The 25,531-nt window shown below is 48.6% G+C and overlaps 1 protein-coding gene across 4 annotated transcripts in view; it reads left to right on the top strand.

Moving 5' to 3' along the window:
* NBEAL2 (neurobeachin like 2) overlaps nt 1-25,531 on the top strand; it is a 249,925-nt gene that overhangs the window by 112,234 nt on the left and 112,160 nt on the right. For 3 of the 4 annotated variants that reach the window (XM_075588102.1, XM_075588103.1, XM_075588106.1), the window contains exons 4-10: nt 6,003-6,084; nt 8,335-8,462; nt 9,166-9,248; nt 14,294-14,379; nt 18,229-18,529; nt 19,531-19,637; nt 21,500-21,583. In XM_075588102.1, the coding sequence (XP_075444217.1) occupies nt 6,003-6,084; nt 8,335-8,462; nt 9,166-9,248; nt 14,294-14,379; nt 18,229-18,529; nt 19,531-19,637; nt 21,500-21,583 (871 nt within the window). The remainder of the gene's footprint in view (nt 1-6,002; nt 6,085-8,334; nt 8,463-9,165; nt 9,249-14,293; nt 14,380-18,228; nt 18,530-19,530; nt 19,638-21,499; nt 21,584-25,531) is intronic. The other variant, XM_075588105.1, reaches the window with a different exon arrangement.

Here is a 25,531-nt window from a genome sequence, read left to right as displayed (position 1 = left end):
TCCTGTATACATATAGATTCAAATCCAAAAATTGTATCTCTTCTCTACTCGTACTGTGGGTGAGCTGTAAATTTAGCTGATTCTGATTTAAATTATTAATGAAGTTTAGAGCCACGTTCTCTTCTCCGCTCCAAATCAAAATGATGTCATCTATGTACCGGTACCATAGGACCAAGCCCGCACCGAGCTCACTGCCAAGCCACACATGGTTCGCCTCCCACATTCCCATGAATAGGTTCGCATAGCTTGGCGCGAACTTTGATCCCATGGCCGTACCACAAATTTATAGGTAATAGCAATCATCAAACCAGAAATAATTATTGGTAATTATAAACTCAATCCTTCTAACAACCAAATTGCAGGGAAGGGCCTCCCTCATGTCTGTTATACCGTGGTGCTTTAACAGTCCGGCATGTATCTGAATCTCTCTTGCTGTGGGCTTTTCTCCTCATCACTGACTTTCTCCATCTGTAAGTGTCAGGCTGTCTCATAAGCCCCTCTCCCTGTCACTTGGGCTGCCTCCAGGTGTGCCTCTCAGACTGGCACTATGTATATCTTTATCTGGTCTCAGACTGACACTAGCAGTCTCTCTGTGTCTCTCTCAGAATGGCAGCTGGACTTTCTCTGTGTCTTTCAACCTGACTGGCTGCTCCAACATTCCATCCAATATTACCTCTCCTGTCACGAGTTGCCAGGCAGACCAGGTTCAGTGTCTCCCATTTCCCATTGCACCATGTGATAGGTGGGGCTACATTCTCATTTTGGAGAGAGGACATCTGTCGGTGTGTTGCACTCCCAAATGAAGACCTAATGTTTCAGGGTATAAGCTCAGTCCTTGTTCAGATGTAAAAAGATGCCTGACCACATCTGCATTTCTGCTCTCTGATCTAACATTGATGGGGCAAGTGGTGTTTTTTTTTTTTGCGATTTAGGTCATGTATTGCGCAGTTGCTTTCAAAATTTGACAATGTTACAAAAGTTAGTATTTTTGCGAAAATACAAGGTTGTGGTTGAGAAAAGGTCTGTGATAGACCGAAACAGATCAATAAATACTAGCCTCTTGACAATTTTGGAACACTACTCTTTTTTGATCCGATCCTGTTCTCTTTTCATATTTAAAAAGTAGTCAAATATAGACCCACTGCCAAAAAAAAAAAAGAATGCCCAGTTTAAGAAAATATGAACGAATTAAAAAAATTAGGCAATAGAAAAGTAAGCGGAGGAAGGGGGAAAAGGGGAGAGGAAAGGGAGGAAATAAATACGAAAGGAAAACGAAATTAATAAAAAGAAGAGATGGGGACGGGAGAGGAGAGAGGAGGAGTGGTGGTTCGAGTCCGTGTCCTAATTCCGCACTGCACAACAATCAGCAGAGACGAAGGTATAATAACACATATATAGATACACAGATCAATAAATACTGGCCACTTCACCACTATTTTGGAGCACTACTCTTCTTGATCCGATCCTGTTCTCCAGTCCACCGGCTCAGTCCCGGCTATCCAAGAAATAATATCGATGGAAACATTCCCCAAGTAGGGATTTCCGTTTTCGGTAAAATCCGTGTTTTTTGTTTTTCCAGCGATTTATTCCTTTAGTATGAATGACTTTGCAATGCATTTGTTTGTATTGGGTGTTTTTCACAGAATTTTCCCCGTTTCCACTCTCCCCTGTTTGTCCCCATTTCCGTGCGCTCGTTTTTTTCCCATTTCCATGCGCCTCTGTTTTTCCCCAATTCCGCATGTCCTTCTGTTTTTCCCATTTCCGCGTGCCCCTGTTATTTCCCATTTCTGCACTCCCCTGTTATATCCCATTTCCCCATGCCCGTTACTTCCCATTTCCGTTCCGCCTCTGTTACTCCCAATTTCCCCACGCCCCTGTTACTTCCCATTTCCCCGCGCCCCTGTTACTTCCCATTTCCCCGCGCCCCTGTTACTTCCCATTTCCCCGCGCCCCTGTTACTTCCCATTTCCCCGCTCCTGTTACTTCCCATTTCCCCGCTCCTCTGTTACTTCCCATTTCCCCGCGCCCCTGTTACTTCCCATTTCCCCGCGCCCCTGTTACTTCCCATTTCCCCGCGCCCCTATTACTTCCCATTTCCCCGCGCCCCTGTTACTTCCCATTTCCCCGCGCCCCTGTTACTTCCCATTTCCCCGCGCCCCTGTTACTTCCTATTTCCCCGCGCCCCTGTTACTTCCTATTTCCCCGCGCCCCTGTTACTTCCCATTTCCCGCGCCCCTGTTACTTCCCATTTCCCCACCGCCCCTGTTACCTCCCATTTCCCCGCTCCTCTGTTACTTCCCATTTCCCCACCGCCCCTGTTACTTCCCATTTCCCCGCCGCCCCTGTTACTTCCCATTTCCCTGCGCCCCTGTTACTTCCCATTTCCCCGCGCCCCTGTTCCTTCCCATTTCCCCGCCGCCCCGGTTATTTTCCCATTTCCGCCGCCCCGGTTATTTCCCATTTCCGCTGCCCCGGTTATTTCCCATTTCCGCCGCCCCGGTTATTTCCCATTTCCGCGCCGCCCCTGTTACTTCCCATTTCCGCGCCACCCCTGTTACTTCCCATTTCCCCGCGCCCCTGTTACTTCCCATTTCCCCGCGCCCCTGTTACTTCCCATTTCCGCCTCTCCGGTTATTTCCAATTTCCGCCGCCCCGGTTACTTCCCATTTCCCCGCTCCCCTGTTACTTTCCATTTCCCCGCTCCCCTGTTACTTCCCATTTCCCCGCGCCCCTGTTACTTCCCATTTCCCTGCGCCCCTCTTTTACTTCCCATTTCCCCGCGCCTCTGTTACTTCCCATTTCCCCGCGCTCCATGGGGAATGAGGAGGCTTTATTCCGGGTCTTATCGGTTTTTAAGATTATTTCCTTTTTTTCCAGTATTATCGGTTGAAACCCTAGTCCCTAATCTTCAACCACACCTGGCAGGAACCTGGTCTTGCGCAGGAAAGAGATAACTGGGTCTGATTAGAAACTTTCACATCGGGGAAAGGTGTCGGGGTGCGAGAGGAAAGTATTTTCCCAGCATTCCACCTTCCATCCAGTAAAAGATGTGAAATCTTATGTTTATTTTTAAAAGAAATCGGTTCTGTAGTATTAGATAAGTGACATCTTTTTTTTTGTTTTGTTTTTATTCAACTCTGCCATTTTTAATGTGTTTTAAAGCATCTTTTGATTACTATAGTAGGTCTTACTGCGCTTCCCAAGCAGCGCAAGATTTTGGCAACACTTTCCCATTTGGGATCATTTGTTGCAAATGTTCCCAGTAGTTTCAGCTGCAAACTGTAACAATAGATAATGTTACCTAACTATTATAAGGCCACATTGTAGCTGCTGAGTTAGGCTGCGGTCCCAGTGCGTTCTGTAGTACGCGCGGGGGGGGGGGGGGCACGGCGGGTGCACAGCGCTTCACTGCAGATAGGTTAAAACTGATTTCTTGGCGCGACGGCCGGGCTCCGTGACGTCACTGAAGCAGCCATTATGTTAGGCACACAATCAGCATTGTTACAGATTTATAACAGGAGCACCAAACGACTGCCAGCGTAGGTAAGAATGTAGAATTATACATTGCCACGCGCTTTACATATACAAATAAGAAAATAAAAAGCTTAGAAAGCACGGTTGCTGCTTTAAGCTGGCGGGTGGGAAGTAGTGGATTCATGGAACAGACTTTCAGCAGAGAGGTGTGATGGAGGCTAATAAAGTAAAATACACAATGAGACATCCCAGCAGTTGTGGGCTCATCAGCATTGTTCGCTCAAAATTAACCCCTTCAGATGCCAGAAGCTGGTCAGTAATTGTGCGTTTTCTATTCATCTGTATAATTAATAAACAGACACGGTTCTGTACGCGGGGAATCTCCCGCCTGGAAAACACCCTCAGTTTATGGGTGTAAGAAAGACCAGCTGGGAAGTACCCAAGTACACCTCCATGCAAATCTACCAGACCCCGGAACCCACCCTCGTCTTGTGTCCCCCCTTGCCTTGTTCCCCCCCCCCCCCTTGCCTTGTTTCCCCCCCTTGCTTTGTTTCCCCCCCTTGCTTTGTTCCCCCCTTGCTTTGTTCCCCCCCTTGCTTTGTTCCCCCCCTTGCTTTGTTCCCCCCCTTGCTTTGTTCCCCCCCTTGCTTTGTTTCCCCCCCTTGCTTTGTTTCCCCCCCTTGCTTTGTTCCCCCTTTGCTTTGTTCCCCCCTTGCTTTGTTCCCCCCCTTGCTTTGTTCCCCCCCTTGCTTTGTTCCCCCCCTTGCGTTGTTCCCCCCCTTGCTTTGTTCCCCCCCCCCTTGCCTTGTTCCCCCCCTTGCCTTGTTCCCCCCCTTGCCTTGTTCCCCCCCTTGCCTTGTTCCCCCCCTTGCCTTGTTCCCCCCCCTTGCCTTGTTCCCCCCCCTTGCCTTGTTCCCCCCCCTTGCCTTGTTCCCCCCCTTGCCTTGTTCCCCCCTTGCCTTGTCCCCCCCTTGCCTTGTCCCCCCTTGCCTTGTCCCCCCCTTGCCTTGTCCCCCCCTTGCCTTGTCCCCCCCTTGCCTTGTCCCCCCCTTGCCTTGTCCCCCCCTTGCCTTGTCCCCCCCTTGCCTTGTCCCCCCCCTTGCCTTGTCCCCCCCCTTGCCTTGTCCCCCCCTTGCCTTGTCCCCCCTTGCCTTGTCCCCCCCCTTGCCTTGTCCCCCCCTTGCCTTGTCCCCCCCTTGCCTTGTTTCCCCCCCCCTTACCTTGTTTCCCCCCACTTACCTTGTTTCCCCCCACTTGCCTTGTTTCCCCCCCTTGCCTTGTTCCTCCCCCTTGCCTTGTTCCCCCCCTTGCCTTGTTTCCCCCCACCTTGCCTTGTTTCCCCCCACCTTGCCTTGTTTCCCCCCACCTTGCCTTGTTCCCCCCCCTTGCCTTGTTCCCCCCCCTTGCCTTGTTCCCCCCCCTTGCCTTGTTCCCCCCCCTTGCCTTGTTCCCCCCCCTTGCCTTGTTCCCCCCCCTTGCCTTGTTCCCCCCCCTTGCCTTGTTCCCCCCCTTGCCTTGTTCCCCCCCTTGCCGTGTGTGTGTGTCCCCCTTGCCGTGTGTGTGTGTCCCTTTTGCCGTGTGTGTGTGTCCCCCTTGCCGTGTGTGTGTCCCTTGCCGTGTGTGGGTGTCCCCCTTGCCGTGTGTGGGTGTCCCCCTTGCCGTGTGTGGGTGTCCCCCTTGCCGTGTGTGGGTGTCCCCCTTGCCGTGTGTGGGTGTCCCCCTTGCCGCGTGTGGGTGTCCCCCTTGCCGCGTGTGGGTGTCCCCCTTGCCGCGTGTGGGTGTCCCCCTTGCCGCGTGTGGGTGTCCCCCTTGCCGCGTGTGGGTGTCCCCCTTGCCGCGTGTGGGTGTCCCCCTTGCCGCGTGTGGGTGTCCCCCTTGCCGTGTGTGGGTGTCCCGTGTCCCCCTCGCCGTGTGTGTGTCCTTTCGTCTTGTCCCACCCCCCTTCGTCTTGTCTCCCCTACCCCCACCTGCCCTGGTGTTTTATTTATAATTATTTAAAAGTCTTGTCATTGAAATGTCTTCAATTTAACGCAACAATTTGCATCATCTTCCTTTCCTTGTGTCTCTCACCTGCCACATTGGGTAAGAAGTGAGCCCGTCGCGGTTGTGCAAACAATCATGGAAAAGTTGGTTTTGGGGATGGGATCCTTCTGCCCTGGCATTTCCCCTCTAATTACCGCATAAGAACAGTATTATATGCCCTGTAATTTGTGGTGTGTGATTTGCAGACTGGAGCCCTGGATATGTGCAATGTGGGTTCTACCACATAGGTGGCTGCATGAAGGTGTCTGTAGTAATCCTACAACAATGCTTTGAAGTTTTAAAATCTCTATACAAATGCAAGTGGTAATAATTCTCATAACAATACCTGTTTCTATAGGCTCTACACCAGGAGGAGTTCTCCTTTTGCGCAGTTGCTGATGAACTTCTAATTCAGACCTTTCCTATTCAGTGGTGTTAATAACGCGCTTGAGATCTTTGACGTTTAGCTGTGAATATCTCCCTTACTCTCCCTCACTCTTCTGCAGAAATTTGGAGAATGTGGAAAAAGAGAAAACGCCAATATTTGTACTCGAGGTGATCCATCTCCTGACGGCTTCTACAGTGAAGGTAAGCATGTCTCTGGCTTCTCTCTCACGCTTCAAAACATACTTCCATACGCAGAAGATGTAGCCGTCTCTTTGGACTATAAATCCACCTGGTCTGTCTGTTTTCCTGCCTTCTTTAATACTGCACATCATCTTTGTTTGTAAGTCACCAGGGGTTGGACCATAGTCCAGGTGGCTCGCCAAAGGGCTACCACAAAACTAATTGTTGTGGACCACGCATGCCTACCTCAGCGTTTCCCAAATGGTGGGTCGCGACCTGGCACCGGGCCACGGAACCAAAATTGCAGGGTCACAGCGAGGCTGGCCGCGCGGTGTGTCCCGTCCCCCCCACTCAAGTTGAAAAAAATGGCGGCGATTCCCCCCCGCGGTCCCGCGCGCTTGCGCAGGGCAAGCAGGGCCCGCTCCCTTCCTCCCCCCCGCTCCCAACGTGGGACCCGCTCCCAACGTGGGACGGAGGAGGAAGTACCAGCTCCTCTGCGGCCCGCAAGTTACGTGGGACGGAGGGGGAAGTACAAGCTCCTACTGCGGCCCGCTTCCCCCCGCGGCCAGCTTCCCGAGCTCACCTACCCTGGCACCCCCTCCCGAGCCCACCTCCCATGCCCACAAGCCCACCTCCCGTCCCGGGCAGCAGGGGAAAGCGTCCGGCGGCAAGGTAAGTCACCCCACCCAGTCACTGTCTCCCACCCACCCAGTCACTCTCTCCCACCCAGTCACTCTCTCTCACCCAGGCACTGTCTCCCACCCACCCAGTCACTGTCACCCACCCAGTCACTCACCCACCGTCTCCCACACACCCACCCAGTCACTGTCCCCCCCTCCCACCCAAGTGTCCCTGTCCCTGTGTGTGTATCAGTATCAGTTTGTGTGTGTGTATCAGTGTCTGTGTGTGTGTATCAGTATCAGTGTATGTGTGTATGTGTCTGTGTGTGTATCAGTGTTTGTGCGTGTGTGTAGCAGTGTCTCTGTGTGTGTAGCAGTGTCTCTGTGTGTGTAGCAGTGTCTCTGTGTGTGTAGCTGTGTCTCTGTGTGTGTAGCTGTGTCTCTGTGTGTGTAGCTGTGTCTCTGTGTGTGTAGCTGTGTCTCTGTGTGTGTAGCAGTGTCTCTGTGTGTGTAGAAGTGTGTGTGTATCAGTGTCTCTGTGTGGCTGTGTGTGTGTGTCAGTGGCTGCGTGTGTGTGTCAGTGGCTGCGTGTGTGTGTATCAGTGTGTGTGTCAGTGGCTGTGTGTGTGTGTGTATCAGTGGCTGTATGTGTGTGTATATCAGTGGCTGTTTGTGTGTCTGTGCAGGCCCTATAGGCCAGTATAGGCGATAAAATTTTTAGTGGGTCACGAAGGAGAAGTTCAAAACTAACCGGGTCATGGAAAAAAAAGTTTGGGAAACCCTGCTCTACCTAACATGTCTCCATCCAACCTGAATGAAATGGATGACAAGGAGTTGAGATTTCGGGGGTGCGGGCAGCGGCTCCCTTTTGTCCCTGTGACGGAGTTGCCTGTAGGCGAGGTCAGATACGAGTCCACACATGCATTTCTGGGTAAACCATAGTAATGAGTGTTTTTATTCTCCACAAAAACAAATAAAACATTGGGGCTACTGCCCCTTTAAGGCAAAACATAAATCATAAAACAAACACCTATTCCCTTTAGGGAAACTACTGTAATTAAACATTACTCCGGCCCTTTCTAAGTGGGCCGCCAGCTAAGCTGGTTACCAACACCAAAACATATAAACAATATTAGCAAGACAGGGAACAATATATTATCTGACATGCTGGTCCGGAGTCTCCGATCTTTCCAGCTGCATGCGCAGAATTCCTGCTGCTCCCAGGAAGTCTTTTGCCATTCTTTGTGCGCAGGCTTCTCTGCTATGTGGGGCTTTGAGTTCCCCACTGTTGCCCGGCAAAACCTTCTGGTCAACAAGCCTGGATCCCTGCGGGGCGGGAGCTCTCTTTGTCTGTGTTCCTCAACAGATTCCAACAGGGACACTGACAGGTCCTCATTTCCTGTCTTTTATCCCCTGTTCAATCAGGACTGTATGAAACCCGACTCCAGTGCAGTCTCCTGATGCTTGCAAAGCGAGTTAACCTCTTGACTCCCTTACAGTCCCTAAGAACAGACGCCCACTTTTACTGGCAATATGAAATACTTTCTGTAGCAGTTTCAGGTTTTGGTACTGATGGGTGGGGGGAGTCGATTGATCGAGGAATAGGATATTTTACCATAATCTTTGTGCTTCTCTTTTTTTTGTTCTCTAGTTAAAGAGCCCAGCCCCCAAGGAACAGCTGGAGAACCGATCTCTGATGGAAAGCGTCGCTACCTATGCTTTACACTTGTGTGAATGCCTGTTTGATCCTTATCAGACGTGGAGGAGACAGCTCGGAGGGTGAGTAATGGGATTCGTCTATACTTCGTGCTGTGTCCTAAGATCAAAGTGAAACAATGGCAGCGCTGTGTTTAAAAGGATCACGGGGACCAAAGTACATGTTTCATTGATGCAGAGATTTGAACTTGAATAAAAGACAAGTATAATTAAATAATCTTTCAGTGGTTTATGGCAGCCAAATGCTGTTTACAATCTTTCCTTATCTTTTTCACGGTAGGACTGTTGGTGTCTACAGGTAAATGATCATTCATGATGATTTATTATGTGTTGTTATGTCTACGAGGAATTGTCCGCAATGTAACAGAAGGTTATTAGGCGGAGTTGAGATGTGACGGTGTTTGAATACACAGACGTGGGTTCAGTTGCGGCCTCGGCCACTTACAATTCCATCTGACCGCATGGGCACATTACTATCGTTCCCTTTGCCGTCCTTGGATGAGATTTAATATTTCAATGTGTAAAATTCTTACTAAGAAAAATCTCATCGTAATCCTTGTGTTGCCACATGGACGGTATCTTCAGAACATGTGACTGCAGACTCGGCTGTAGCAAAAGGTATTGGTCCCGCATCTGCCTAATTGCGGTGGGATATTGGGTGATATTCTGCGTGATCACTGCCATTGAATGCTATTCTGGGTTATACCGCAATATTCTGCTTTATTGGAACTGGACTCCCGTGCTGACGTGCTCTCTCGTTTCTCAGGGAAATAGTCAGTGCAAAAGAGAAGAGTAAATACAAGTTTGTCCCGGCTCCTTTGCCTCCTGAGTTCTGTACCTTTTTTCAAGGTAAGTTTCTGCCACGTTTAGATAATGTCGTTGTACGTAGACCATCAAATCCCTCGCTGACCAGGCATTCTATACCTAGCATTTAACGGGAGAATCCTGGCACACAGAGCATAGGGACGCCAGTATTTATTTGCTTAGGGCAGGGGAGGCCAACCCCAGTCCTCAAAGGCCAACATCCGTTCCGATTTTAAGGATATCCCTGCTTCAGCACAGTTGGCTCAATCGGTGGCGCAGTCTAAGACAGAGCCACCTGTGCAGAAGCAGTGATATCCCTGATACCTGTGCTGTTTGTGGCCCCTGAGGACTGGAGTTGGCCACCCCTGGTTTAAGTCTTCATAGTGTATTTTTATTTTTAAATGCAGTTTATTGGTGGACCAAATGGTAGTGGAGTCTTCACAGCGTTAACCTTTTCAGTGCCTAATGACATTTAGGGAATGTCACACGCGCCAGCATTTATTTTTCTTCCATTCCCAACTTTAAGGGGGTTGCTCGGGACCACGTGATCACTACACTAGCGATACCGTGGCCCTGATGTAAGAATATCTGCGATGCCACGTGCATTGCGACATACAATGGGGGTAAATCTGAGCCATTTGGTGTTTTTTTTTTGTTTTTTTTTACAGAACTGTTTTACAAATGTAGAACGAATTATTTTTGGTAAATGTAAGCTCCTTCAATTCTACTTTTTATCCCGGTAACGGGGAGAGGATGGGCCCAGGATAAAGGATATAAATAAAGACACACACACATACATACATACTCTTATCTGACATGTAACACCCTCTCTTTTACAGTCCCATGGGGGAAAAGATAAATCCCGATAACATTTTTAGGTTATTTACCTAATGCCTAGTGCACCATTTGAAGCAGAAGTAATTGGCAGTCAGAGGGTTCAGAATAATAAGGTCTCCTCTCATTAACTGAAGGCAAAACATCATCTATAGATCAGAGCAAGAGTGTAATTGGCATGTGGAAGGGGTGGGATAATGCGGATCAAGAGTGACACCACACACACCACAGGAGCCAAGTGGAATGAATGATCAGGTCTCAGGTTGCTTTGGGAACAATCAAAGGATGTAGAAATTCTTCCTTTTTGTCCGATTTAAAAAAAAAAATTTAAAAAAATAAATGACCCAGCATCAGCCACTAGACTTTAACCTATTACAGGCAGTCCTCGGTTATCCGACACAATGCGTTACTCAAAATGGCGTTGGATAGGGAAACGTTGTAAAGCGAAACACGTTTTCCCATAGGAACACTGTTTAAACGAAAGGTTCCGTTCCTGAAGGCATTTTTAATGCTAAAATACACAAAATATTTTACGCAGACAATAAGATACGCAGCACACACATAAATTATATAGTGCATATACTGTATTATATATATAATATTACATAATATATAATATAATATAAAAATATAATATATTATATAGCATAATATAGTATAATATATATATTATATACACATAAACAACTTTGCAAAGCGTTGTAAGAGCGTTGGATAAGCCATTTTGGCGTTGTAAAAATGAATATAGGTATGCATTGCACAGCGTTGGATAAGCCCTTTTGGCGGTGTAAAAATGAATATAGGTATGCATTGCATAGCGTTGGATAAGCCCTTTTGGCGTTCTAAAAATGAATATAGGTTTGCATTGCATAGCGTTGGATAAGCCGTTTTGGCGTTGTATAAATGAATACAGGTATGCATTGCACAGTGTTGGATAAGCCCTTTTGGCGGTGTAAAAATGAATATAGGTATGCATTGCACAGTGTTGGATAAGCCCTTTTGGCGGTGTAAAAATGAATATAGGTATGCATTCACAGCGTTGGATAAGCCCTTTTGGCGGTGTAAAAATGAATATAGGTATGCATTGCACAGCGTTGGATAAGCCCTTTTGGCGGTGTAAAAATGAATATAGGTATGCATTGCACAGCGTTGGATAAGCCCTTTTGGCGGTGTAAAAATGAATATAGGTATGCATTGCACAGCGTTGGATAAGCCCTTTTGGCGGTGTAAAAATGAATATAGGTATGCATTGCATAGCGTTGGATAAGCCCTTTTGGCGGTGTAAAAATGAATATAGGTATGCATTGCACAGCGTTGGATAAGCCCTTTTGGCGGTGTAAAAATGAATATAGGTATGCATTGCACAGCGTTGGATAAGCCCTTTTGGCGGTGTAAAAATGAATATAGGTATGCATTGCATAGCGTTGGATAAGCCCTTTTGGCGTTGTAAAAATGAATATAGGTATGCATTGCACAGCGTTGGATAAGCCCTTTTGGCGGTGTAAAAATAGATATAGGTATGCATTGCACAGCGTTGGATAAGCCCTTTTGGCGGTGTAAAAATAGATATAGGTATGCATTGCATAGCGTTGGATAAGCCGTTTTGGCGTTGTATAAATGAACATAGGTATGCATTGCATAGCGTTGGATAAGCCATTCGTTGTAAAGCGAAGCGTTGTAAAACGAGGACTGCCTGTATACATATCACTGCCATTGGTTCACCTTTGTGAACAGGCTGCTCTGTGTTGGCATCCTGGTTCCATGTTTTCATGGAACTGGAGCCCAATCCTGGTTTTACAAGTCTACATTGTCCATCGAGATACAGCGCTGGTACAAACCTGAATGAAGAAAACCGGTATTAAAAGCGCTCAACCTTAATGGTGAGTAACCACACAGAAAACAGGGATAACCGGCATAGTGGTACTTTAGTCCAATGTAGAAGAGTCTACAATAGGGTTTGGTACCGTCTTCATCAAAGAGGTGTATCCAAACCTCCTGTATTCCAGTTGGATGCTGCAGAACAGGGAGTAGAAGAGCACACACCTAGTAGTGTCAAACCTTTTAATAAGAAATAATAGCAGATAATAACTCATGTAATTACCAGATGGATGATAGAAAACAGCATGAAGTGGAGTTGTGGTTGCCCCAGCGGGACCTGCGGCGTCTGGTGGTCTCCCAGGAGCAGTGTCCTGCTCCACGCAGCTTGTTGCCTAGGTGATGTTAGTTCCACCGGCGTCCTCGTGTCCATGTGGCGTCACTTTCGGTCGGGTGACGTCACTTCCGGGTACCTCTGATGGTGCATTCGGAGCATGCGCAATGGCTGTGTTAGCACACAGCTGATAGCCGGGTAGCTGCCTCCGATGGATGTGTTACCAGCACTCAGAGCTTCCACTTGTCCTCTGATTACTACTGATGACTACTATTAGCTCTATGCGTTTCGTGAGAAGCATAATACAGTGGGGCACGTGGGGGAGTATTTATAGGGGAATAAATTAGACCTTCATTTGATTGTAATATCTGCAACATCTTAAAGTATTCCTTAAAAGTGAATGGTAAAAGTAAAAAACAAACAGCATGAGAAGAGCAGAAGTGAGGTTGAGAGCATGACCAAACAGAAAAACACATGGAAAAATACTCGGAATGAAATCCAAACAAGTATTGTATGTACATGTATGTGAACATGTATGAAATGCATGTACCTGAAAAGAACATGCATTTATGTATGAATGAAGATAACATTGAATAAAAATAAAAATCACATTTAATTTTTATTAATACAATTTAAATAAAGGTGATGGGTGAAGGATTGGGTATAAAATAGGAAATGTATAAAATTGAGATGAAGTGCACTAAGATTGGGGAATTAAAATGTTGCACAGAAATCAAATGATGTAATAGATTACAAATAATAGATGGCAAATAATATCTCAAAAATATATATCATATAAAAAAAAAAGGGATGTGTATATAATACAATGATAACAAGGAATCGGAGAGCCAAAAGTATAAAAATAAATAGTCGATTTGCGTTTCCGAGTAAATAATTGATGGGGAGATGCAGCATATAAATAAGAGGGATTAGGTGGGGGAAGTGGAGGTATGATGGATAAGGGGTAGTGTATCGCGGGAACACCGATCTTAACAAAGAATTCAGAAGTTGTGATGTTAATTGATGAGAACAGCAGATCTATGTCTACATTGAGGCCATAGGGTTCTAGAGTATTCAATGTATGTATCCAGAATGTTTCTCGACGACATAGTTTGACAAATTTGTTACCACCCGAAGGTTCATAGAGACGACCTATTTGCCCTTCAGTAGCATGCTGGAAGGATCAGGCCGGAAGGATCAGGCCGGAAGGATCAGGCCGGAGAGATTCTTATTGTGAACTTACGGAAAATGTTTGGATAGTGAGTGGAGTTGGTAGCTTTTTTTCCACATTTCTTTTATGTTGTAAGAATCTGATTTTTAGAGGCTCAACTCCACTTCATGCTGCTTTCTCTCATCCATCTGGTGATTACATTACTTGTTATCTGCTATTATTTCTTATTAAAAGGTTTGACACTATTAGGGTTGTGGGCTCTTCTACACCCGTGTTCTACCAACCAGAATGCAGTGGGATTTAGAGAACCTGCACTGGGCCAAAGCCTCACCATATGTATCTTTATAACGATAGGGCACACCATAAAGTACAAAATAAACCACATTTATTCTAACATTATTCACAAAGACATCCAATGTTTTGGTGCCTTAGCACCTTCATCAGGACAAAAACAAAAGGAAACCCACAAAGAGAACGCAATAATGTGACCACCACCCTCTCGGGCTTCGGACGTTTGGCATGAAATGGAGCAGTGGCGTCATGATACATGACGTAAAGACACAGCCCACCTCAATCTGGAAGCATAAGCATAAGCATGACGTGGGGCCTTGTTAACAATGCTGGGGAGTGAGGACGGCGCCTGTGTACCCATAATATATTGTCCGGGTATCCCACATTACATCTTCTGGCGCAACTGCAAAGTCTTAACACTGGGGAGAACTGAAAGCTTTTCCATTATGTCATTGTATAAATGCCCCCGATTGGCTGGTGTTCGGCCCTTTCAGTATGGGTCATAATGTGACATTTAATGCTGCTCCTTCTGTACGAGAATAGGCAGCGTGTTCGACCCCGGATATTTAATGTCTGCTTTGTACATTGGTATATAGCATTTTGTACCTGTGACTCCTACATTCATTTCTTCTTCTCGCTTTGTAGAAACCTTCCACAATGGTGAACGTCTCCCCGAGCCAGTCAAATTGCGGCTTGTTCACCTGTATGGAGCCATTATCACTGGTTCGAAGGTGAGCTGAGAGGCCTGGGGGGAGGAGGTTGGGGAAGGTGCTGTAAGGGGGGCAACACAGGCAAGGGCAGTCGTGAATGGAATGACCAAGATCTTCCTCCCTATAATGTTACCTTATGTCCCCATCTCCTTCTCCTACTGTCTCCTACCTAACACACCTCTTAGATTGTAAGCTCTCCGGGGCAGGGACTCCTTGTCCTATCACGTGCTTTTAGGTTTGATCTACTTATTGTATTATACCGCCCTGTATTCTGAGATCTCTCTTGTAAACCATTGCATAAAGTGTTGGATATTTAAATTAAAAAATACACATACAGACGTTCTTATTGAAAAGTTGCCTTGTGAGGGTTACAGTGCTGGCCTTAGAAGTGGGTGCCCCAGTGACCAGGCTTTATGGCCTTCTGCTAGTCACTTTATTTCTATTTCATGTACCCAACTTAGATTTTAAATTCTTTGGGGCAACAAGGTTCCTGTACTGTTCAGTATGAGGTCCATGTTTGGGCAGACTCTGTGCGTGATCTAATGTCTGTTTGCTTCGGGCAGAGGTTCCCGAACCCAATTGTTTTGCCTTTTGGAACCATCATTCTCCCAAGACTAAAATTCATTTTGAAAGAGGGTTGTTTTAGTTTGTGGGATATGTTCATTGGGTAATTAATGCAGCCCAATTGCCCTCTTCCTCCTTGTCATTACATCTCTGTCCTTTCTCCGACCCTCCCCCTCTGTCTTTTTGTCACACTGTCTCCTCCTCTTTCTGTCCCACTTGTCACTCCCCCCTATTAAGTCCCGGTGCTCCCTGGGTTTGGGAAACACTGGCTTGGGGTAGAGTATGGGGACAGGAAGATTCGCTGTCCCCAGCACCGCGGTAGAAGAAGCAGAAGTCTGCGGCACCTGGGACAGTGTCTGCTGCAATAGCGCTGCGGGGGGGGGGGGGGGGGGAGGGGGCGGCGGGAAACCATCCGACTGATTGGGTCCTCTGCAGCGTTAACCCTCCGGCACCGTGACTGCGGGTGGCAGCGGTACCGGAGGCGGTAAGGTTAGCTACACCTGAAGAAAGGAGCAGAAGTCGTAACTAACAGGGGAAAAAGAGGGGGAAGTCTTAACGTCACGTTTGAACCGGGTGAACCCAAGGCAAATTGAAGTGTCAGCTCTTGGGTTGTAAACTCTGGTGCAAGGACACATGCCTGAAATATTGTATCTACAGGGCAGTATACACTGCATCACTATATAAGAACAAATGCCATTGTTGGTAGCATTAGCCGTTTCTGCCCCTCTAGCAGAAGTGTCTCCCAGGTTTCAGGTTGCTACGGTTGGAATATGGTAGGATAATGTGTATTCTTGTCTGATATATAACAAATAGATACGTGTATGACCAGTCTTCAGGCTGCTAAACTCACCACAGCCACTGGCCCAGGTTGGAGGGACTGTCCTCTTACGGCCAGTAGCGCTGTGCAGGTACAGCAGGGATACTCCATTTCAGTCCTCAAGCATAGCACATTGAAACGAGTGCTTGTGTTGTAGACTATATAGTGCATGGATGAGCTGCTCTTGACTTTCCATTGTAGCCTACAGAGGCCTGGTCTGCACCATTTCCCAAAATGGCCCGTACAGTAGCTACCTCTAGCTACCATGGACAGCAGCCTAATGGAGCAGTAGGATCAGTATGAACTAATAAGCGTGATGTCTTTAATACAGCAGTTTTCAACCGGTTTTGGTTATGGAACCCTATAATTATGTAGTGAAAATTTTGAGGAACCCCAACCCTCTCTAATAGCGCGTCTGAGATCAGATGCATTGTAAGGAACCCCAACCCTCTCAGCGCGTCGGAGATCAGATTAATTGTACATTCTTCTGTGTTTCATACATTTTTCTAATTACCTGAAAATTGCAGGGAAGCCTTTAGGGATGCTTGGGGGAACCCAACTGTTCCTAGGAACCGTGGTTGAAAAGCACTGGTATAATAGGTAAAATTGGCAGTGCCAGCCAGGGCCAGAGTAACTTATTAAACACATCACTAATATTGGTTCAAAGGTGCAGTTCCAGACCCGATCAGCAGGTCCTACACTGCTAGTGTTACACTGTGTCCTGTGTATTTCCGCTGCTGCATTGAGAGAAGAGGAAACATAACGATGTTCTCTCATTCTCTCCCGTCTCGATTACTGTAACCTCCTGCTGTCCGGCCTTCCTGCCTCTCACCTGTCTCCCCTACAATCTATCCTAAACGCTGCTGCCAGAATCACTCTACTCTTTCCTAGATCTGTCTCTGTGTCTCCCCTGCTGAAATCCCTCTCCTGGCTTCCGATCAAATCCCGCATCTCACACTCAATTCTTCTCCTCACTTAAGCTTTACACTCTTCTGCCCCATCTTACATCTCAGCCCTAATTTCTCGCTATGCACCATCCCGGCTCTTGTGTTCTGCTCAAGGATGTCTTCTCTCTACCCCCTTTGTATCTAAAGCCCTCTCCCGCCTTAAACCTTTTTCACTGACTGCCCCACACCTCTGGAACACCCTTCCCCTGAATACCCAACAAGCACCCTCTCTATCCTCTTTTAAGACCCACCTTAAGACACACTTGCTTAAAGAAGCATATGATTAGCGCCGTAGATATTACTAGACACGATACATAAACCTTGGCCCCCTGCAGAAGCACTTCCAAAATGCCCTCCTACTGTATCTGTATGTTCTTCCTACCTACCAATTAGACTGTAAGCTCCTCGGAGCAGGGACTCCTCTTCCTAAATGTTACGTTTATGTCTGAAGCACTTATTCCCATGACCCGTTATCTGTATTTGTTATTTATATGATTGTCACGTGTATTACTATTGTGAAGCGCTATGTACATTAATGGCGCTATATAAATAAAGACATACAATACAATATAGCCGATACCATGGGATGTGGGACATGTATGTCGTGTCTAAAGGGTTAACATTTATGAGCACTGTATGTGCTAAGTGTAAGCTACAGTGCAGTTACAAACCAGAAGTTCCCATAATTAATATAGTGAAAAAAAGATCAACTTCCCAAACTTATTGCTACAGCAAAGGTTATCACCACCTTTCTCCTGCGGGAAGACATCAGTCAGTGATTACTGCAATCACCTGTGTGTGCTGGGACCTGCTGATTACATAGGGGTGGGATGGGTGAGCTGAAAGTAAGGAGGAGGAGCCACAAAGCGCCCAAACTATTTACAATTGGACCTACACAATGTTTGAAAGCTCATCACCCAGCCCCCAGCGTTATATATGTATATATTAATTTGTGTCAACTGGAGCGTTACTGGGACAGTGACCTCAAATATACAGCGGTGACCAAAGAAGCCCTCAACGCACACCCAATATGGAAAATTATTTAGTTCATTGCTATATATATGTTTTCTTCTCATAAGTGCTATGGGTCAGTTAGTTCATCCGTTGGCCAAAACATTTCAAGCCTGTAATCATGTCCTTGTCAGACCCTATCAGCAGGTCCTACACTACCAATATTATACGGTCTGCATTTCCTCCACTGCATCAAGAAGAGAGGAACCCAGTATTGTTCTAATGTGAAAATATGGCTTTTTAATTAATAGACACGTACTGATTTCTCCCCGTGAGACTTCATTAAAGTCTCGGCGACATTGACGCCAAATCAATGAGTCTGGAATAACAGTGGATGTTGACATGATTGGTCCAGCTCCCCCTTTACCTGTCAGAGAGGTGACCAATGTTAATAGAGGATTCATTGTAAATCTGCCCCACACAAGCCCCTCCCCCCCCCCCCCCCAAGAAATCTGGTCTTTCTTTGCAATGCGTTGCCTGCCCACACTCAGGCATTCATGGGTTTAAACCGAGTTTGTGGTTCCATTCCAGCCAAACGCACTTCTTCTCATCACCCCCGCGTCCGTGGAGGTCCTCATCCAGATCCTGCAGAGCTGGTGTGTGAGCCAGGACGTGAAGGAGCACAGGATACTGGAGCTGGCTTTGAAGTGCCTGATCGAGATGATCCACCTCCTGCACAGCAGCAGCCCCGGCCAGCGGCTGGTGGAAATCCGGGCCATCCTGGACAGCTATTTTAAAGTCCTCAACTCCGACCAGCCCTTGGCTTCCCCGGAGAGGCTGTCCGAGCCACGCTGGGAGGAGGAACTTCTCGCCCTGCGTATCGGCATGCTCAGTACGTACCCGGCCCAATAATGCTTCACTTTCACTCGTATCAAGAATTAGGACCTTTATAAGCTGGTAATGTCACTGCCTTGTGAAGGAGCAATCCAAGCGGAACGGTTTTCTTCAATTTATTTTGATTTTTTGTTTTTTACGTAAGATTGAAGCAGTGGGGTCTCCGGAGCTGTGCCCCACTAATTTCGGCTCCGGTAAACCCCTCTGCTTCTAGAGATACTCGCCTCCAAAAGGGTGTGTGGGTATCTCCTGCTAGTTTAAAGTTCTCGTGTCACGTGGGCCAACAGGAAGCCACACCGGTATGACATCACGGCTTCCTATTGGCCCGCAAGACGCGGGAGCTTTGAAAAGCGGCCATTACGTGATATTCTAAAAATGTGTTTGCCAAATGGTAAATAAATAATAAATAAAAATTAGTCAGGCACAGTAGCATTGCTTTTTTTTTTTTAAGCCACTTTTTAAACCACTGGTCTAGACAGATTTTTCAATGAAAGGCGATGTCCCTCACCCGCCCCTATTCCCCCTGACCTCCCCGGCCCTCTCTCTGCCTCCCCCACCCTCTCTCTGCCTCCCCCACCCTCTCTCTGCCTCCCCCACCCTCTCTCTGCCTCCCCCACCCTCTCTCTGCCTCCCCCACCCTCTCTCTGCCTCCCCCGCTCTCTCTGCCTCACCCGCCCTCTCTGCCTCCCCCGCCCCCTCTGCCTCCCTCGCCCTCTCTGCCTCCCTCGCCCTCTCTGCCTCCCCCACCATCTCTGCCTCTCCCTCTCCTCCTCCCGCATTCTCCGCCTCCCCCGCCCTTTCTGCCTCCCCCATCATCTGCCTCCCCCAACCTCTCAGCCCCCCCGCCTCCTTCCGCATTCTCCACCTCCCCGCCCTCTCTGCCTCCCTGCCCCCCATCTCTTCCTCCCGCATTCTCTGCCTCCTGCATCCTGCCGACTCGGGCCTCCAGCCCCCTTGGCCTCCCACCCCCACGGCTTACATCTTCTCCATTTCCTTTAGGAGCTATACCTGAGATGTTGAACTGTGGGGACAGACCTGTCTTACAAGCAATATTCCTTAGTAACAACTGCTTCGAACACATCATCCGGCTCATTCAGAACAGCAAGGTAAGTTATCTGCGCCATGTCTCTGCACCCAAGTATTCTGGAGCACATGCAGGTGACGGGAACTGTTCTCACTGGGTGACTGAAAGAGGCACATCCCATGGGTAGATTTGCTAGCTTTGAAGTGGGAGATACTGGTTCAAGATCCTCTCTTAGGACTCATCCAGGGTTACTGCTTGCTGGCGGAGGCGCGCTTCCGCTCGGCACTGAGCCCCTACAGCCGCAATTAGAGCGGCTTTAATAGGGGCTCGCCTACGCTTCCGCAAGCGCGCGGAAGCGCAGGTCTTAGGTAATTTTTACATTTCGCCGCTTGCCGGAGCGCAGGGCCGGTCACGTGAGCGGTTCGCCCAATGAGGGCGAACCAGCTCCGTGACATCACTGGCCCGCCCCCGGATGGCGCGCTGTCTAAGGCCAGGGAAAGCACCCGCCTTCCCTCAGCCTCAGCGCGCCTCCGCACGCCAGCAAGAAGCTTGGCCGAGGCCTTAGTGAGAGTGTTTCTCTATTTCCCCAATTCTCCAGGCAATTTTTTTAAAATTTTAAATCTGAAACAAATATTAGTAGGTATACAGGGGCACTTGGAATTAATTAAACGCAAACTTGTTTTGACCTGCAGTATATCAAATGTTAGATCTAAGTTCTGCTACAGTGTTATATACACTGCTTCATACAGCAGTACTGAATATATCCAAACATAAATACCTCGGCATGTTACCAATACAGAGTTAATGCCAAATCCCCAAACGGTTGTTTTTTTGCTTTGAATTTTGTAACTTTTTTTGTACAGTGTTTGACCTGTTACCCACCTTCCACAAACGTGCATAGTTGGGAGCGTCACATGGTCACAGGCATGAAGCCGCCTGCAAGCCAATCGGGAGTTGAGACTTATGAGGCTGAGCGGAATCTCATAGACTTGGGAGACGGCAAATGCGTTGGGTCTTGGGGATCTCCCAGTGTGGAACTGTCGCAGTCCTACACTAGGACACTTCCAGTTCAGGGCCCTCCACTGGAAAGGGCAGCTGTTGGTCCCTGGTTATCTTAAATGAATGGCTTCAGGCCGGTCTCCTGTGCCACCTCACTCAATGTTTACAGACAGGGTGGGGGTCACCACACTCTTTCCATTGCCATCTCCTGCTGAGTTGGGTGCCGCGGGGAGAAAGTCGCCTTCCACCATTCTCAGCAGGATGCTACTTGCATAGCTAGAGGCCCCCCAAAGGTCATCAAAACATCTCCCCCAAATTACTTTCTATGGCTTTTGTTCCTTCCAGCAGCAGCCTCTCAAGTGTCACCTGTGTTGGTTGCACATCAGTAATCTTGTACACGTAGGAACACCCCCTCAAGAGGTTTTCCTAAGGCACAGCGAGGGGTTCCCGTGACATCGGAGGGAACATAGGACATTAACCTTGAGTGGGCAGATGAGGTCACTCGAGAATAATGAAAGTGGACCCTATGCCGATCTCCTCCCTCTTTTGAATCTCCCCCATTAACGTTTCGACCATGACGGACCTTCGTCACCATGCTGAGGGTCCGTTGGGCGCGACACGTCGGCCTTTCTGATTAGTGCAATAATGTAAATTGGCCATTTTGGGGGGTGGGGAGGAAATCTCGTGGGCTCTGCAATAGCCGTTTGTGATCATCACGCAAACGGCCACTAACGATCGCGTCTGAGCGTTTAGCTAACGAGTCCCCTTGCGTCTGTCAAACTCTGTATACTGCAGAGCAGCGTCCGTGGGAAAGATGCGCTTACCTTCTCTCTCCGCAGGTTGTGACCCTGGGCTTGCCCGGAGCGCGGGCGCCGCGTCCCGCGCCTCTGTAATTAACACTGTGTTTGCTGTTCATGTAACTTTTCTAACCCCCGTTTTTGACAGCTTTACCTGAGCAGTAGTCGCAAAGCCGAGGAGAGTGGGAACGATCTCACCACTCAGTTACTGACCGCGCTCGATATCAGTAAGGTATTACATGGCGCCCGTGGCTGGTTTGGCGTTTGGCTTCCTTTTTTTTTTGCTTTTAACAATGTGTTGTGCTTTTTGTTGTGGGCTTTTAACAAAACAAGTGGTGTAAGCAGGGGGTGCCCTGGCAGCTGGGGGGTTAATGCTGACATTCCCCTATAAAAGAACGGGGAACTGGGGGGGGGGGGGGGGGAAAGAGACGTGCGCCTCTCATTTACTCTCTCTCTATAGAAATCACGGGTTTCACTCTTAATCAACACACACCATAACCCAGTGTACACACACACACACACACACACACACACACACACACACACACACACACACACACACACACACACACACACACACACACACACACCATAACCCAGTGTACACACACACACACACACACACACACACACACCATAACCCAGTGTACACACACACACACACCATAACCCAGTGTGTAGACACACACATACACCATAACCCAGTGTGTAGACACACACATACACACATACACACATACACACATACACACCATAACCCAGTCACATGAATGTGTGTATACACACACACACACCATAACCCAGTGTGTACATACATACATACACACATACACACATATACACACACACACACCATAACCCAGTGTGTACATACATACATACACACATACACACATACACACACACACCATAACCCAGTCACATGAATGTGTGTATACACACACACACACATACCATAACCCAGTCACATGAATGTGTGTATACACACACACACACATACATAACCCAGTGTACATACACATACACACACCGTAACCCAGTCACATGAATGTGTGTACACAAACACACACACACACACAATAACCCAGTCACATGAATGTGTGTGTGTGTGTATATACACATACACACACCATAACTCGGTCACATGAATGTGTGTATACACATACACACACAACAACCCAGTCACATGAATGCGTGTGTATACACACCCACACAATAACCCAGTCACATGAATGCGTGTGTATACACACCCACACAATAACCCAGTCACATGAATGCGTGTGTATACACACCCACACAATAACCCAGTCACATGAATGCGTATGAGTGTGCGTGTGTGTATACATACACACACATACCATAACCCAGTATCATGAATGTGTGTGTACACACACACACACACTCTCTATATTTACAAAGTACCGTTTAGTATGTTAGCATTAGCAGTAGCACATGCTCCAATCTTTTAGATTATTATTGTGTTCCCTGTCCCCTTTACTGTGTGTGTGTGTTACAGTATATACAGACACACCCTTTTTGGGAGGTGTGCTGTTTTGGAACCGAAGTCATTGGCTCAGGGAAGGAGTTCATCCTTTAGGCAATGCCCTTTTCTCCTATCTCAGGGGGGGAGGAGGACAGGGGGGGGAGGAGGAGGAGGAGAGGGAGGGAGGGAGGAGGAGGAGGAGAGGGAGGGAGGAGGAGAGGGAGGGGAGGAGAGGGAGGAGGAGAGGAGGGAGGAGGAGAGGGAGGAGGAGAGGGAGGGAGGAGGAGAGGGAGGGAGGAGGAGAGGGAGGGAGGAGGAGAGGGAGGAGGAGAGGGAGGGAGGAGGAGAGGGAGGGAGGAGGAGAGGGAGGGAGGGAGGAGAGGGAGGGAGGAGGGGGGAGGAGGAGGAGAGGGAGGGAGGAAGAGGAGGAGAGGGAGGGAGGAAGAGGAGGAGAGGGCAGGGATGAAGAGGAGGAGAGGGAGGGAGGAGGGGAGGGAGGAGGAGGGGAGGGAGGAGGAGGAGAGGGAGGAGGAGGAGAGGGAGGAGGAGGAGAGGGAGGGAGGAGGAGAGGGAGGGAGGAGGAGAGGGAGGGAGGAGGAGCAGAGGGAGGGAGGAGGAGCAGAGGGAGGGAGGAGGAGCAGAGGGAGGGAGGAGGAGGAGAGGGAGGAGGAGGAGGGAGGAGGAGAGGGAGGAGGGAGGAGGAGAGGGAGAGGGAGGAGGAGAGGGAGGGAGGAGGAGAGGGAGAGGAGGGAGGAGGAGAGGGAGAGGAGGGAGGAGGAGAGGGAGAGGAGGGAGGAGGAGAGGGAGAGGGAGGGAGGAGGAGAGGGAGGGAGGAGGAGAGGGAGGGAGGAGAGGGAGAAGGAGGAGGAGAGGGAGGGAGGAGGAGAGGGAGGGAGGAGAGGGAGAGGGAGGAGGAGAGGGAGAGGGAGGGAGGAGGAGAGGGAGAGGGAGGGAGGAGGAGAGGGAGAGGGAGGAGGAGAGGGAGGAGGAGAGGGAGAAGGAGGAGGAGAGGGAGAAGGAGGAGGAGAGGGAGAAGGAGGGGGGGAGGAGGGTGTCAGAGCAACCTTTCAAACTGGTTTTCCTGGTCTTGCTGCTGAGGTTATTTGATACTGCTGTAGGTAGCAGTAACTGCTCGGACAAAGACCACACCTTCCCAGGTGGCATCCCTAATGAATGACTGGCAATGCCGTGGCTACAGGGTCTGCCTGACGTACTCTATTCCATTTTGGGGGCAAATGCTCCATTTTATTCCTATTCACATGGGTATAGCATCCATTGCATTGGACACCGTGTTTTTATCTTCACCCCTGGGGGCTGCTTTGCTCCCATTCTAGAATTCCTGGAGCCCAGTGGTTCTCCAACATCTGCTCAGGGCCCCAGGCCCAGACCAGGTTTTTAGGGAAACCTACAGTACCAATAGCCTCTTCATTTGCAGGCTATGGGGAATTCACCTGCGGGCCAAGGAAGTGGTTGCTCTTAAAACTCGGTGTGGCCCTCGGGAGATGTGTGAGACCCTCCCTGGAAGGTGCAGCCTCTGCCAGGCCGCACACACATTGGCGGTAGTGACAGGTTTAAGGAGGTGGGTAGAGGTGAGCGACCTCGGGTTTTTATTATTTTGACATTATTTAGCTATAGTTTGTTTGTAAACATCTGAGACCTGGAGAGGTTCATGTAGTCGGGCCACTCCCCTTTGTGTGATATCACTGTGCGGAACATGAGTTTGCACGGGCAGAACCCCCTCTCTTTATTAGCTCTGACGGGCAAGGTGGGTTAGATCAGAGGTGCTCACCTCCAATCCTCAAGCGCCACCCAAACAGGTCAGGTTTTCTGGATATCCCAGCTTCAGCACAGGTGGCTCAAAGACTGAGCCTCTAATTGAGCCACCTGTGCTGGAGCAGGGACTGAGCCACCTGTGCTGAAGCAGGAATAGCATGAAAACCTGACCTGTTGGGGGGGGGGGGGGGGAGAGTGAGGACTGGAGTTGAGCACCCCTGGGTTAGAGATTGAGTCAAAATTTGATTGATGAGCTTCCCCACAACCCCCCATCCCAACCCCCATCCCCATTTGGAAGACTAGATGTGTGTATATCGTTATTTTATATATATATCACCTCCCGTGTACACAGCACGTTACAGTAGTAACCTGTGTACACAGCACATTACAGCAGTCACACCCGTGTACACAGCATGTTACAGTAGTAACCTGTGTACACAGCACATTACAGCAGCAGTCACACCCGTGTACACAGCACATTACAGCAGTCACACCCATGTACACAGCACGTTACAGCAGTCACACCCGTGTACACGGCATGTTACAGCAGTCACACCCGTGTACACAGCACATTACAGCAGTCATACCAGTGTACACAGCATGTGTACACTAGTCACCCGTGTACACAGCACATTACAGCAGTCACCCCCGTGTACACAGCATGTTACAGTAGTAACCTGTGTACACAGCACATTACAGCAGTCACCCCCGTGTACACAGCACATTACAGCAGTCACACCCATGTACACAGCACGTTACAGCATTCACACCCGTGTACACGGCATGTTACAGCAGTCACACCCGTGTACACAGCACATTACAGCAGTCACACCCGTGTACACAGCATGTTACAGTAGTAACCCGTGTACACAGCACATTACAGCAGTCACCCCCGTGTACACAGCACGTTACAGCAGTCACACC

Source organism: Ascaphus truei, chromosome 2 (assembly GCF_040206685.1).
Source record: "Ascaphus truei isolate aAscTru1 chromosome 2, aAscTru1.hap1, whole genome shotgun sequence".
Taxonomy (NCBI): domain Eukaryota; kingdom Metazoa; phylum Chordata; class Amphibia; order Anura; family Ascaphidae; genus Ascaphus; species Ascaphus truei.
Note: the sequence above shows the minus strand (reverse complement) of the source record. Positions and strands in the feature narration are given on the sequence as shown.